The 13858-nt window shown below is 48.6% G+C and overlaps 5 protein-coding genes and 2 non-coding genes; 3 read left to right on the top strand and 4 right to left on the bottom strand.

Annotated features, from left to right (window-relative positions):
* Positions 1–6: 6 nt before the first annotated feature.
* On the bottom strand, positions 7–3157 carry CNAG_05255 (hypothetical protein). XM_012193169.1 has 6 exons: positions 2766–3157; positions 2451–2705; positions 1155–2395; positions 580–1101; positions 362–532; positions 7–304 (listed from the first exon to the last, which is right to left on the bottom strand). Exons 1-6 carry the CDS (start codon positions 2859–2861, stop codon positions 148–150), a joined length of 2442 nt encoding a protein of 813 aa, XP_012048559.1. The 5' UTR covers positions 2862–3157; the 3' UTR covers positions 7–147.
* CNAG_12390 lies at positions 2932–3770 on the top strand. Its single transcript, XR_001045649.1, has 3 exons — positions 2932–3022; positions 3085–3288; positions 3405–3770. It is a non-coding gene; the product is annotated as a hypothetical RNA (non-coding RNA).
* Positions 3180–5032, bottom strand: CNAG_05254 (solute carrier family 35 (UDP-galactose transporter), member B1). XM_012193415.1 has 5 exons: positions 4845–5032; positions 4723–4787; positions 4231–4670; positions 3982–4169; positions 3180–3932 (listed from the first exon to the last, which is right to left on the bottom strand). Exons 1-5 carry the CDS (start codon positions 4856–4858, stop codon positions 3401–3403), a joined length of 1239 nt encoding a protein of 412 aa, XP_012048805.1. The 5' UTR covers positions 4859–5032; the 3' UTR covers positions 3180–3400.
* Positions 5033–6153: 1121 nt separating this feature from the next.
* CNAG_05253 (hypothetical protein) lies at positions 6154–8867 on the bottom strand. XM_012193168.1 has 4 exons: positions 8580–8867; positions 8114–8524; positions 7828–8041; positions 6154–7770 (listed from the first exon to the last, which is right to left on the bottom strand). Exons 1-4 carry the CDS (start codon positions 8781–8783, stop codon positions 6284–6286), a joined length of 2316 nt encoding a protein of 771 aa, XP_012048558.1. The 5' UTR covers positions 8784–8867; the 3' UTR covers positions 6154–6283.
* Positions 8868–9008: 141 nt separating this feature from the next.
* Positions 9009–10906, top strand: CNAG_05252 (chaperone regulator). XM_012193414.1 has 10 exons: positions 9009–9157; positions 9278–9321; positions 9395–9470; positions 9529–9657; positions 9787–9872; positions 9929–10083; positions 10147–10426; positions 10481–10591; positions 10644–10734; positions 10785–10906. Exons 1-10 carry the CDS (start codon positions 9073–9075, stop codon positions 10835–10837), a joined length of 1110 nt encoding a protein of 369 aa, XP_012048804.1. The 5' UTR covers positions 9009–9072; the 3' UTR covers positions 10838–10906.
* A 107-nt stretch (positions 10907–11013) lies between these two features.
* On the top strand, positions 11014–12798 carry CNAG_05251 (hypothetical protein). XM_012193413.1 has 4 exons: positions 11014–11250; positions 11667–12126; positions 12183–12295; positions 12345–12798. Exons 1-4 carry the CDS (start codon positions 11236–11238, stop codon positions 12351–12353), a joined length of 597 nt encoding a protein of 198 aa, XP_012048803.1. The 5' UTR covers positions 11014–11235; the 3' UTR covers positions 12354–12798.
* On the bottom strand, positions 12559–13785 carry CNAG_12389. The gene is made up of 2 exons (XR_001045648.1): positions 13240–13785; positions 12559–13143 (listed from the first exon to the last, which is right to left on the bottom strand). It is a non-coding gene; the product is annotated as a hypothetical RNA (non-coding RNA).
* Between the last annotated feature and the right edge of the window lie 73 nt (positions 13786–13858).

Raw genomic sequence — 13858 nt, 5'->3', positions numbered from 1 at the left:
CCAACACGTGTTTTCGCAAGGCATGGTTACAAACGTTTCGTTTATGTGCTCATACCCTTTTAACGAATGCCAGTTTCCGTTGCCAGCAGTGTGACTTTTCAGACGGACTAAGAAATAAGGGCAGGCTGCAATACATGCGTATCCGAACTAAAAGAAATTCTGTCCCTGATAGTGGGTTGATGACAACTGACCCTCTATGGGAGGGTAGAGTCCGAAGAGATCAGTTTCGTTACCTTGCGCAACAGTCGTTTGCCCAGGGGCTATCTCTGCTTCACCCCTCCCGGTTGATTCCGGCATGTAGTTGCTACGCAAGACGGATAGATAAGCTAAGACTTCATTCAAATCAGAGAGGCATACTTGCCTGGTCGTAAGGGAATCCTGGATAGACTGGAAAAGGGGATCGTTTGATGTCCCCCAAGGTATCCAGGATAAGGCATCCATATCGTTCTGCCAATCTTGCTCGTTTAGCGCTGCGTCTGGGAGCGGAATAGGTGGAATAGGCATGATAGACGAAGTACCGGATTCAGTGTAACTGCGGCTTGATGAGCGGGATATTGTGCGATCAAATGTCACTCTTACCTGGTACGATGGGTCGTAGGATCGGCAATAGGTTCGCCATTTTGCGGCATAGGGGGCGGGTAGGAACTGGTTGCGGTATCACTGCTGTCTGCAGAATGCCCAGCCAGATTGCCGGTCAGCCAAAAGTCCATGGAACCTCGATGGGGCAACCCATCATCACCCTTCTCATCCTCTGCCCAGAACAGCGTATGGTCGTATCCCAGGTCGTGCCACACCTTTGCACGCAATTTTTCGAGGACAGTCCATACTTGTTTTGCACCCGTTAATGAGGGCAAAGACTGATATGACCCAGGGCTGATTAGCCTACCAGCAGGTCCCAGTAACGAGAATACTCTATTGATGAGCTGCATGCTGAGCATCTTGTCGGATGAGTGGGGATGTGCTGACAGATCGGAAAGCAAAACAGCGCATGGTTGTAGCGGTTGATATGAGCCTGGATAAAGCCAGTGAAATGGCCGGTACGACGGATTGGTAGTCATCTCCAAAAACAGAGCCAGAAAGTATTGAAAGTGTGGTAATGCCCTACATGATGCTTTAGCCTGCATGGCCATTCTATGACTGACTGGGATACAAACCTCGATCGAAGATTTGCCCAAATCTCCTTGTCGGACATGAAGGGCTGATACAATATACAGTATGCTTTAACCGTCGTGAGATGCAAGAGTGCTTGATTCCATTGTTGAATGGCCTTCGAGGCTGTGATGGGCGGCGGAGTTCGATGATCGGTAAAGTCGTCCCCGCCGACACGGACCGAGAGCTGGTCCAAAATATCCTGTAGTGATGCTGAATGGGCACCTAGACCGACGCTATCTAGACGACGGGACTGACGCCGTCGTAGGTCCTCAATTTGTGTCTCCAAGGGGGCAATGTCGGCAAGAGTAATATTTGGTGCTTCTTGCAACCGTTCTAGAATGATTCGCAACTGGGTGCTAGCTTCATAGCGTCCGGCCGCAAGCACGTACTTTGGTTCGACCCACAGCTCGCGATCAAGCGAGTCGGTGCTTTTGATCTTACCAATAAGTTCGTCCTTCATCTCGCTGATTACTTGAGTGGTACTGCGTGAACTCGACATGATGCCAGGTAGGCCTTGAGCTATGCTTGTCATGGTATCGAGATGCATAAGGTGCCACCACACACGGCGACGCTCTTCGGTCGATATAGGGTCGAGCTCGAATTCGGTGCCATCGCGGTGGAAACCCATCGACTGAGCAACCCTTAATGCCACGGCGACAAACGAGCAAGAGCTAAAGGCGTCCTCTTCGCGGATCAGGGTCGAGTTAGCGAGTATGTAAGCCATCAGAGAGTACACCGAGGGATAGTAGGGGAAACCGATTACTCGAAGGGCTTCTGGCATCAGGCCGCGCAGTTTTTGGCCGATTCGCTCGCTCCATGGTTCGTGAATCGTGATGGACCCAGCAGATAAAACACTGATTAAAAGAGGGAGAAAGCTGGGATTCCTGTGGAGAATACTCAACGAAATGTCTTGAGGAGGACGTGTTAAACGCCAGGACCAAAACTCGTCGTAGGCGGATTCGAACGATGGAATGTGCATTAGAGGAATGAGAGGATGAATGCAGTCCATAAACGCTCGAAAGAGGCGGTCGCAGACGGGTTTCGGGGGAAAGGGTTGAAGTAATTTTGCTAGACGAGTGGGACCCCAGCTGATGCGATCCTGCGAGGTTCCAGTGGACGGGTTCGGCACACTTGTCGTTGTCTTGGGACTGCTCGAGGAAGTTGGGGGAGTAACCAGATCGTCTGGGCCGCCGGTTCTCGGGAAAAGCGGGAGGTTGCGCAGAATCCGGTCAAGCTCGAGGCCCTGCCAGACAGCTGTCAATTCTGAACAAGAGGGGTCATGTAAAGTGGCTGCTCACTTCGGCATCCACACACGCCCAGAAGGTACTTTCCGTATACCGTGATCTGCCCCCACTATTAAGCACCAGATACCCGGGCTTGAGCTTTCCTGTCTCGAGTGGCGATGGGCTGCGTTCCGAACCCGACAACTTGTTCCTTCGAGGCATCTTGTTCGCCGAGTCGTCCGTAATCGTCTCTTTGCGTTTTTGCGACAGGTTAGACTGGTATACACATTCGGCTTGGTTGCGGACACAGTTTGCGCACTTCGGGCGGGCCTGGAGACCAGATTAGCAGGGCTCGCGGCGGCTCGGCTATAGCTTCAAGAGTGTTCTGACCTGATCGCACCGTACCCTCCGGTCGCGGCAGACTTGACAAGAATAGGACGGACGGGACCGCCGGATGTCCGAGAAGCGTTGGGTGGGGGCTGACATGCTGCAGGAAAACTTATTGCTGAGTTTGACACTCGAAAATGCGGATGTTGGACGGTTCGTCTGTGAGGATGACGAAAACACGCAAAATGGTAGACCTACAAGGATTATTGTGCCACGCGACTACCACGTGAGTTCCAGGTGAAAACGCGCCTCAGGCTTCTGTATGCCATCCATAATCTTCATCTATGCTCTTCTTTGACCACTATACTTATTTTCTCCACAGATAGGTATTACTACTTTGAACTCCTATCTTGAGATCTAAGGCAACTTAGCAGTGGAAGAAGGCACCAGCGGATAAAGATAAACCTGGAAAGGTTTAATGACGATCTTACGGGTTAACATCGAGGTAATTTTCACCGACTTCTAACACGATTTGCCTTCTAGGTATCCGTAGGGAAATTCTTCGCATGTAACAGTTTCCACAACAGCGAGTACTGATTCTTCGAACAACCCTTCTCACTGAGGCTGAAATAAATAGATAACCTTTGTTCCCTACAATGCGATGTATATGCCATGTTGTAACACTCTAATATCTATGATCAGTCTTTCTTCGCCCTCTTCATTACCTCCCTCCTCTTCATCCCTGCTTCGACGCCAATACCAGCGAACACAACCCCCACGCCCATCCATTGGCCCCTTGTGAGCCTGTGCTCAAAGACGACGACACTAAGAAGCATAGTAAAAAGCTTCCTTGTGACGGTGACCATGACGAGGGTAAGAGAACCAAAGTGCTGGATGGTTTCAAAGATGAAGAGTTGACCCAAGCCACCAAGAAGGGCGTATGCAAAGAGAGGCGGAAGAGCGGAAGGGTGGGAAAGGAGGAAAGAGATAGATTCCAATGCCGCAGGAGGGGAGAAGCTGAGAGTAGAGGTGGGCACAGAAGAGCCAAGAGGCGGAGGTAAATGGGCGAAAAGAGATAACGGGTTGGTGGGCAGCGGGAGGATAAGAAGAGGTAGCAAGATAATTTGAGTAGTGAGCGCCATTGTGAACATCATCTGCTGGCCGGTGTATGAAGGATACGATGAGAAGATTTGGTCTTGAGTTGAGTTTGTCAGACCATCGATAAAAAGGCTACTCCCGTATGAGCTTGATGCGGCGAATCCACGTAATGATAACCCACTTGACAAGCAACAAGACAAGTCCCCACATACTATCACTTCCACCCTTCTTCTTCTTTGATGTTTCAGCGAAAAGCATGAACATACTAATGCCGACGGTAACGAGTGCTACAACGATGTACTTATGAGGTGAGAACTTTCGTCGATAGAGAAGGACGTTGAGCAACAAGACTGGGATGAGCTTGCAGGACTAGAGGTGGAATTAGAGGTGGAATTAGACGCTACATTCAAAAGAGTATAGGAGTACTCACCTTGCCCAAAACCATTGTGGGGTATGAGATATGCCTTAATGCAAGGAATCCAATGGGGCTCGCTATCGTCTGGAAGACTGAAACCTGCACGAGGAGTGCAAGGAGACTCTTCTTCGGCGGCTTCGGTGCCTTCTTGGCAACCTCCTTCGTCTTTTCGTTCAACTCTGAAACTTCCTCGTTGGCTTTAGCATCACCATTTAATGCAGTCTGGCTTTTACCAAACACTTCTTTTAATCCCAACACCTGGCCCAGACCTCGTCCTTTCCATCCTTCCCTCCAAGATTTGAACGACAAGTAACAAAGCGCACTCAAGCTAGAAGCCACAGCTTGGGCAAAATTGAGGAATAATGGCGAAGGGAACTTATTCCCGGATGGAGGATCTGAAGGTGAATGGGGCTGTTGGTGAGGATGAGGGTGGACAGAGGGAAAGGGTTTTGATACTTTGCACCTGTATCAGCGTGAAGACAAAGGAATGCAGAAGGAAGGACTGACATCGTTCTTGGGCGATGGCCCATAGTAAAAAGGCAGCGTATACACCCGAGATACACACAGCTAACCTTAAAGGCATAATCAGCTTTTGACGCAGCATTCCTACTTGCGTCAGTCGAACTTACCTGAGGACTCCCATTGTCAACAAAAGTTACCTTAGTCTAGCTCTTCAAAAGCCAGCCAGCGTAGCCTTGTAAAGCTCAAGTGCGACTGGGTATCAACGAAATATTTTCCAAAGTTCCTTTTATTCAATAGAGGGGTATCAATACGTTCCAGATCTTTTGAGGGTCCGGTTTACAGTCCATTGCCAACGAAAAAGATGAAAGAACAGTTTTCGAGAAGCGGTCAATCGAACGCGTCCGAGCATCCACATCTTCCACGTCGCCAGGTAAACAACGGACATCGTCCAGCTCCCCGTTTCTGAATGTCCCGATCTCCTTCTTTTCACTAAGAAAGAACACAAGCCACATAAGGAGACCAACAACTTCTGCATGGGTGTACAGACAAATACAACGTATACTGACAATATGCCTGTCGTCAGGTACTCGGAGTAATGGCTAACCGAATCGATCGCTAAAGTTTAGTCTTTATTATGAACACCACGTCGTCACGATCAGCTACTACTACATACTACCGATACAGATAACAACAAGTACGCCTTACCAGCGTCTTACGTTGATCGACCCGACACCACGAGGCTGCTCAGCACACATCACCCACACATAGCCCTATTGAAGTATCCTTGCTCACAATCGCCTGGCCACAGCATCACAGACAATGCCGAGTGTACTCTAGCGGGTCGACCAGCCATTCTCCAGGTGCGATACCCCTCGCTCTGTCATACAAAACCTCCTGCACGGCCGATATTAGCTCCTCTCTCCCGAATCAAATTATTTGTCATCTGCTCCACATTCATCACATTTTTCTCCCTCTCACGGGTGCAGGGGACTCTTGCAATAGAGGCGGGAACATTTTGAGTAGGAGTAGTCTTTGTATTGGAGGAGACCATTCGCGGAGCGTTTCCCACATATCTCTCATCTGGTGGCTCGTGATCATAAAGGCTGCAGGAAAACGCGAAGAGGATGATGGATGTAGATGTAGTTGAAAGTGGAGTCTGTTTGGGGAGGATTGTATATCACTACGGCGGCTAAGACTTCAGCGAACAACTCTGGCATTCCATCACCACAACTGAAGCCCACCGCAATCAATTCTCCCAGAACTTCTTGTGGCTTCTTAGAAGGGTATTATAATATAACAAGCATGACCTAGCTTCCCTCTTTTTGATTTCAGTGAAGTTATTGTTGGTCTCATTTGGTCCCAGCCTTACAGACTTGACTGATTGATGAAAGCATCATTAACTCGTCATGTAATTTACGCGCATTGATCCATCGACAGTGGCTTGCGTCAGGAAACACTGAAAGGCTGATGTATGATGGGGCATGACAACATCACAAATTGCATATGACAATGAATACAACCTGGCAAGTACACATGAACGACTCAACAGCAGTTACCACAACAAAATATAGGAGCACTCCCTCCATCACACCACGCGGCTCTTGTGTCATACTGCTCCCCATATAGCCTTCCACTCAGACAACCCCAGTCCTAATGCCTCCAACGGCGCCAGCACAATTTTCCCCCACGTCCCTCTCAACAACAACATCCCAATGATCATCCACCACCAATCTTTATCCCACCTTCTATATTTTGCGACTTGCTTCGAGTACGTATGGGACGTTGCCGCAGAACGAACAAGACCCTCGACGGGGTTTCTGTTGTTAGGCCCAGGAGTATAAAGTGAAGAAGAGCAGTAAGGTTGGGAGAGCGACGGGATGCGTAGACGGTCCAAGCCCAGAGCTCTTTCAACAGAGTCCCTCCAGCTCTGTAACTTTAACATGAAAAGGAACAAGAGCGTCTTGACAAGATCACGTTTCCTGTTACGAGGATATCTGGGCCTTATGGAGTTGCCAGACTGCACTACTGGATAACCAAAGAAAGGATTTGAGGTGGAGTAAGGCTGGATGTCATGAGGTTGTGGTGTCATTGTGGGAGAATGGATAGGAGAGGGTGATGGGGATGGCTCGAGAGTGCCGGAAGGTGAAGGAGGACGATCAATAGGTGGTGATACGGATATTGTTCTCGGAATCGGGGCATTTTCCTCTCCCTCATGTTCTACACCGCCAATCTTATGATTATCTTCCAGTCCAAGCTCTTCCGGAGTTCCCTTCCATCCCTCCAGCCACTTTGCATGATGCATCTGCAATCTTCCTGAATAGCTTCTCACAGGATCATCATCCGCCAAATGACCTGGAAGGCCCATCAATCGCAAAGCAGGTCTATTAGACCTTTTCTCGCGCTCGTCAGGCGTTCCCCCTAGGCTCTTTTCCAACAACGCCGGGCGAAGCACTTTGCGACGAGGAAGCGAAGGGATAGAAGGTGGAGGGGGAGGCTCATCATCCGAATCAGAAGAGTCGGAGAGAAGATCAATACGCGCTAATCGAGAAGGTGAGAGGTAGAGATGAAAGTCGGAGAGGGATTTGATGCGTGAGACCGCTGCGGACGAGGGAGCTCGAGTAGGTGGTTTACTCCTTGACGTGAGGGTACTACTTGCTCTAGATAAAATCGGTTGCGGATCTTCCGGTTCTGCCAAGGGCTGTGCTATAGGACCAGTCATCGGGCGTGCGGCAGCGACATCAGGTGCAGATATGACTCTCGTCATCTCATCCTCTTCATCGGCATCATCATCTCCTTCCACCTTTCGAGATCTCTCATCACGACTCTTGGTCATTCTCAAATCATTTCCATAACCCGCTCGAAACATGGCTTTCAACACACCACTTGAAGCGCTATTCTGCCTACTAATCAATGGAGACGTTCGGCGGCTCGGAAAAGGCGTGTTGCGCGCTGTGTAGTATACGTCTGCTATGGAGGTGCATGATGTGCTTCTGGAAATGGAGGCAATAAACGAATGACTTGAATGGTGGGAATAGTATGCGTAGATGGGATTATTAGAGGGCGAGAATGTGTAAGGACTGTCGCCACCGTATGCTGTGTACAGCGTTACTGGAGATCACACAATTACACGGGACACTGCTATGCACATACCTTGTGGAATCTTGTCCAATTCAAATACTTCGGCTAGTGATTCTTTCGTGTCGAGGAATGCAACCCTTTCTAAAGCAGATTTTGGGAGCAAATGCTTGACGACAGCCCACATGCTTCGTCCTGTCCATCCAACGTTGATCACGTATACCGCTTCGATGAGGCCTGGGAAGCTGTTATGTCCTACAGAAAGTAGTGTAGGCAGTAGATCAACCTCCTAGAAACAAACAATTGCTTCAATTTATAATGTCCCTGGCATGAATGGATACGTCGCTTTTATTGCACTTACAAGATTTCGATATCCCGCACCGGCCGCATCAACCAACAAGACAATCCCTTCCCCTCCTTCGCCCCTCGCTTTTCCTTTCCCTCTCCCATACCCATCCACCCCACTTCCATCCCACATCCCTCTACTCCACCAGTCCTTCGCCGTCCTTCTACTCATTTCTAAAGCCCACCATATCCATTCCTTGATATCATCCAGCATTCCTTGTTCGTCCCTAACGATTTCGCGAGCGGTGAGAACGATAATTGGTCTGTTGAGTTTATCGGTGTGTGAAGGAAGCGGGAGGATGTAGAAGAGGGGGGAGTCGGAGTATGGTAGAATAGAAGGGATAGGGCTGTGTAAAGAGAGAGAAAGACGGGTCGATAGGACTGAGAGGAGGAATGAGTGTGTCTTGATTGGGTCATAGCGGTTTCTCTGTAATGTCGCATTAGTCAAGCTTAGATGATACGAAATCAAAGTTAAAACTTACTCTTAAAGCTCTCCATATACTTCCCACATCATCAACCCACTCTTCAACACCATTCCATGTATCTTCATCCCAGCCTTCTTGTACCCGAAGTTGTTCAGCGTCGTCTCGGAGATCTCCTTGGAGTTGCTGTGCAAGCGATAGGTATTCTCTATACTCTTGTCTAGCCACTTTGGTTCGTTCTTGTAGATCCTCCTTGTCTGTCATACTTTTTCTTTACCGTCTCATATTCAAATTCAGTATTGGATATAGAAGTACTCCAACAAAGAAAAGCAAAAAGACATGATGACCAGGTGGGCCAACAGGCATCTCCCGAATTGACGATGGCGGCAAAAGTGATACGGTCATAACCGGTGTTAGCCACGTGTATTTGATCCCGTACAACCAAGGAAGAGAAGAGGAAGACGCGCCTTCGATGATGCGCGAACCGTCTACTGTTCGTTTTTATCAAAGCCCACATTTTGTCTTGGCCTCATTTCTAAACTGCAGATAAATAATGCTCCCTACAACTCTCTTCTTCTTACTGACATTAGCCTTACTAGGCGGATGCTTGGCGGAATCCCTTTACAGCGTTTTAGGAGGTGAGTTTTTATTTTTCTTTTTTAAGCGGACAAGTGGGGGAGCAAAAAGTGGAGGTTTCCACGTCGACGTTTACGCGTTTTTCTGCGGAGTAGTGATATGCTAATGGAGACGTGTTGTAGTGAGAAAGGACGCTTCAGACGCTGATATCAAGAAGGCATATCGGGTGAGTATACATCTAGGGGAGAATAACAGCTGTAGGTGATAGATGAGAGCATGAGAGCTGAGTTTCATTGCAGAAATTGTCAAAAAAATATCATCCCGATATTAATCCTGATGAGGCGGCCCATGAAAAATTCATCCAAGTTTCTAAAGGTCAGACGATATGGTTAATGTATTCGCACGCTCTGGGGCTGACGGTGATTATATACAGCTTATGAAGTTCTGTCAAGCTCTGAGACAAGAACGATTTACGACAGACATGGCGAGCAGGGTTTGAAACAACATGAAGCTCAAAAGTCTGGTGGAAGCCAAGATCCGTTTGCCAGATTCTTTGGAGGAGGTTAGTCTTCATTCACTTTGCTATGGGAAGAGGACTAGCGAGGAGCTGTGTGAACGAGGTGATGGGGTGAGGGGGGGCGATTGATGCCCTTTATTGTGGGAGATGATTTACTGATCTTGATATTCGTAGGTGCTGCACAAGAGCAGAAGGGTCCTGGATTGATCACGAATGTTGAAGTTTCCTTGGCGGACATGTACACGGGCAGAACGTTGGAGGTTCGTTCTCCTTAAATGAAGCTTTTTGAATAGTTGCCAGTGCTTACTGATTGCAGTTCCAAATACCTCGACGAGTCATCTGTCCTCATTGTCACGGATCAGGAGCAGAATCTGAGAAGGATATTCATACATGTAACAAGTGTGGAGGACAAGGAGTGGTCGTTCAGCGACATCAGGTCTTCCCCGGAATGTTCACCAATGTCCAAATGACGTGAGTCATCGATCGCTACCAATCCTCTCAGCCGGCTCATCCACTAATGCTTTTACCTGAAAGATGCCCTCATTGTAACGGCAAAGGCAAACAAATCACTCGCTCATGCCACGTCTGCCGCTCTGAAAAGACTGTTCAAACCCAGCACACTCTCGCCTTACACATTCCTGCCGGTGCACCCGAAGGGTTCGAGGAGATTTTCCATGGAGAAGCGGATGAACAGATTGATATGGAAGCGGGCGATGTGGTGGTAAGGGTTAGGAGTAAGTTGAATGAGGGTGAAGGGGCGTGGAGGAGGAAAGAGAATGGGATTTTGGGAAGGGTAACTTTAAGTGTGGCTGAGGTACGTGCTTGTTTGATGGAAAGAGAAGGAACTTGGCTGAAGTGTTGGCAACAGGCATTGCTTGGATTTGAAAGACGCTTGACGCACCTTGATGGTCGTACAATTACATTGTCACGGACAGGAACGACCCAGCCTGGAGAAGTAGAGGTGATCGAAGGAGAGGGTGTAAGAATTCTAGCGTTCCAATTGTTTTGCGAGTCTGACTCAGTGCTATTAGATGCCATCGTACATGGACATTCCGCCCGGAGACATGTTTATTGAATATTCTGTTGTTTTCCCCACAGCAGTATCCCCAGAGACTAGACAGAGTAAGTCAAACATTTTTTTCATGTATGTCAGCTGTACTAATTCTCTGTAGAACTCTCCGATATATTAAAGTATGCGCCACCTGTGCATCACGACGAGCTGTAAAATGAGAGAGGTCATAGAGATAGTAGAGAAGCGTCTGCAGTGATCGGATGCATATCTTCTTGTTGATCTCAAGTTGGCGGTGCCAATCTGCGGTGATCGAGGTGAAATGCCGATGCCGAGCCGTGCCTGGTTGATAGCCCTGACCCCGCGGGGAAATGCGAGCCCGGCCGCAACCGCTACGAGGCCTTGTGACCTGGCTCTGCACCCGATCTCTGTTGTGATGTGACGACAACAGATGACCTATCACAGCTCGACTCGATACTTTGTCCCTCCCACGTATATATACACCTCGGCCGACAACGGACTGCGATCCTTTCTGTCCAAGTGAACCTCTTCTTTCTTTCACACATTATCACTCCAACAAGCCAACGAACACAACTACTCTGACGCCTGCCATCATGACTAGGACTGAGGTGAGTTTTGGCCGCTCCACTGCCCTGCGGAGCCGGTGACGTCTCTTTCTCTATACCGCAGTGGAGCGTACACCAGGTTTGGACTAGGCTAACAACTGTCTTTCCGCTTCCTCTCTAATCCCATTCACCACTGCTTGGCTGCATGCCCTTTATGCGCTGTTTACCACTGTCTCCTATGCCCTCACGTAAATGTGCCTTATCACCGTGGTATCTTTACCTCCTGTAATGTCATCTGCCGCCATGCTGTGCCCTTATTGTATGTCCTCGTGACCACGTATCAATCGGACTACACCACTCCTCTCCTATCTTTTCTCCCTTTACTCTTCTTTCATCTACGACTTGTCCCATCCCGCCGTTCCTTCTCGCTCCACCTATCCCTTGTTTCCATCTCACTTCTCTACGCACTGACCTAACAGCGCAACCAATACCCTGCTGCCGTTCTCAAGGACCGCCATTCCCGCACTGGTCTCGACAAGACCCAGTGGAACCACAAGAATGGCGATGGCGCCCATAACTGGGGATCTACCGCCCGTAAAGGCGATGACGAAGCTTCAGGCCGTCTTGACGGCGAGGCCGAGGCTGAAGCCGCTCTAGACGAACTCCCCTCTTCCGATGTTTTTGATCTCGATGAAGAAATCAATGATCCTGTCGGTGCGATGCCTGTCACCGACGCGGGCAATGACTTTAAGCCCATGGACCTTCGCAAACGAGGGAGTATTCAGGGCCAGAGTAACATTGCTACAAGCCCCACTGATAGCATGAGCAGCCTTGACTCTGGCGATAGGCCTGGGATGGGGAGGAGGATGAGCGCGGTCAGTGAAGAGGAGAGAGAGAAAATGAGGCTCTACAGGGAGGGCGTCCTTCACAAGAAGCAGGGTTGGTTTTCATATCCATCTCCACTTTTACATATGTTGACTTGTCCTTAATTGCAGGCGTCGACTTGGCCCACATCGCTAGGTCCTCGCACGGTATCGCCAACTCGCCTCCCACCAACAGCTACCTCGGTACTGTCAGCCCTTCCAACACCAGGTATGGTTTCAACTTTGTAAGTGCTTAACTGTAGGCTTTCTTTACTTTTTATTGATACAATACAGAACAAGTAAAATGTTGTATCATGATATATGTCGAGCCGGTACTCGACCCCTCCCAATGTGCATTTAGTCTTTTGATGTTGTGTTCCCCCGCTCAGAAAACGTTGAATTAGCCTTTTTATCAGAAAACCCCCACGTTGTAAGATAGCCAGTCGTAGCGATGCTGGAGCGTTTGTAGTAAATATGACACGGAAAGATTTGCAGAATTCATACATGACAACAGTCTTGCTCCATTATCAAACTTGACTAAGTGCGAACAGCTTTCTAGAACATATTCATCCATTCATCGTACCCTTCTTTAGTTTCTTAAAACAGCCTATTTAACCTTCCCCACCACTTCTGCAATGTCCACTGCCCTTCCTCCCGCCCCGTCACTACTATTCACAATCCCTCCTTACTACCGTCGCTCCCTCAATTGTGCCACTCATCGTTAATTATTCTTTGGTTTACTGAGCTTGCTTGAGTATCTTCGCCGAAGATGTCTGCTGTAGTTCAAGCTAAACCCAGAGCAACATGAAGGGACATCATGATATCGGCAAATGTACAGAACTCTTCAAAGGGCACATTCAAGCTGAGCGGTAAAGTAGAAGTACTCGTTGGTATGCTAATCAAGATGAGAAGTTGACTGTTATTGAAGGAATAAATTCAAAATTGAATAGGTGCGAGGGTTGGGAATAAAAGCTGAAATTAGAGCAGGGAATGAAGCTGTGAGTGGGTGGTGGATGCGTGGATTGGGATGGTTTTAGTCGTTTCGGTTGCTAGATATGGCCTTTTGCATTATGGGTTGGTTGCAAGTCGAGCGCTGAAGGCCTATTAATTACATTTTCCTTGATAAATGTCTGCTTATAGATGACGAATTCATGTGAATTGATAGGTCGACACCGCGCCTGATACTTACGAATGGAGGTCGATTGCCGATCTTTATCAATAAATAAATGATATTTCTGCTCGTTCGCTAATCTAACGATTGTTGGAACAACAATCTCCCGACCGCCAACAAAGGAGCATGTGGGCTCAACGGACAGTTCTGTCGGTGAAAAACGGAACTGCATGCCACACCGGCGGCCGCGCTATTGTGCGAGTCTGGTACAGAGTTTGGTGCAAGATTCAGGTGCAGATTCTGAGCAGCAATCAGAAAGCTGGATGTATCGCTGGTCCGTTACTGACAGAAAGGCAGATCCAGTTGTAGTAGTGGCGTTGCGGCACAGAAGCCTAACGATGCTCGAAGTTGAATCTGACCAGATCTGGGTCCGCGGTCAATAAAATGTCTGCAGCACGAGATATATATCCTTGATGGCACGATTGCTTGATGGTATGCACTTATTTGGCCGCTGCCGGTATTGCCCGGCGTGAAATGCTTTAACAGAGAAGCGCTACAGCAGCACGAGGCCCCAGTACGTTCCACACGGGGCCCTGATGGCGGAGTGGGAATGTATAATGTTTAATGGATACCACATATCGTCGCAAAGCGCTAAAAAGGCTGTGTTTGTGGGAATTAACGTGTACTTTGCACGCAG

The sequence above is a fragment of the Cryptococcus neoformans genome, chromosome 4 (genome assembly GCF_000149245.1).
Source record: "Cryptococcus neoformans var. grubii H99 chromosome 4, complete sequence".
Classification (NCBI taxonomy): domain Eukaryota; kingdom Fungi; phylum Basidiomycota; class Tremellomycetes; order Tremellales; family Cryptococcaceae; genus Cryptococcus; species Cryptococcus neoformans.
Note: the sequence above shows the minus strand (reverse complement) of the source record. Positions and strands in the feature narration are given on the sequence as shown.

Bases quoted from the DNA above. Each gene is read 5' to 3' on its own strand.
- CNAG_05255 (XM_012193169.1), bottom strand. From the start codon at position 2,861: ATGTCAGCCCCCACCCAACGCTTCTCGGACATCCGGCGGTCCCGTCCG. The intron at 2,706-2,765 runs GTCAGAACACTC...TCTGGTCTCCAG, and splicing joins GGAGGGTACGGTGCGATCAG to GCCCGCCCGAAGTGCGCAAA. The intron at 533-579 runs GTAAGAGTGACA...ATCAAGCCGCAG, and splicing joins CCTACGACCCATCGTACCAG to TTACACTGAATCCGGTACTT.
- CNAG_05254 (XM_012193415.1), bottom strand. The intron at 4,671-4,722 runs GTCAGTCCTTCC...ACAGGTGCAAAG, and splicing joins GGCCATCGCCCAAGAACGAT to TATCAAAACCCTTTCCCTCT. The intron at 3,933-3,981 runs GTGGGTTATCAT...ATACGGGAGTAG, and splicing joins CTTGTCTTGTTGCTTGTCAA to CCTTTTTATCGATGGTCTGA.
- CNAG_05253 (XM_012193168.1), bottom strand. From the start codon at position 8,783: ATGACAGACAAGGAGGATCTACAAGAACGAACCAAAGTGGCTAGACAA. The intron at 8,525-8,579 runs GTAAGTTTTAAC...GCGACATTACAG, and splicing joins GTATATGGAGAGCTTTAAGA to AGAAACCGCTATGACCCAAT. The intron at 8,042-8,113 runs GTAAGTGCAATA...GTTTGTTTCTAG, and splicing joins GTGCGGGATATCGAAATCTT to GAGGTTGATCTACTGCCTAC.
- CNAG_05252 (XM_012193414.1), top strand. From the start codon at position 9,073: ATGCTCCCTACAACTCTCTTCTTCTTACTGACATTAGCCTTACTAGGC. The intron at 9,158-9,277 runs GTGAGTTTTTAT...GACGTGTTGTAG, and splicing joins CCTTTACAGCGTTTTAGGAG to TGAGAAAGGACGCTTCAGAC. The intron at 9,658-9,786 runs GTTAGTCTTCAT...TGATATTCGTAG, and splicing joins TGCCAGATTCTTTGGAGGAG to GTGCTGCACAAGAGCAGAAG.
- CNAG_05251 (XM_012193413.1), top strand. The intron at 12,127-12,182 runs GTTGGTTTTCAT...CCTTAATTGCAG, and splicing joins CGTCCTTCACAAGAAGCAGG to GCGTCGACTTGGCCCACATC.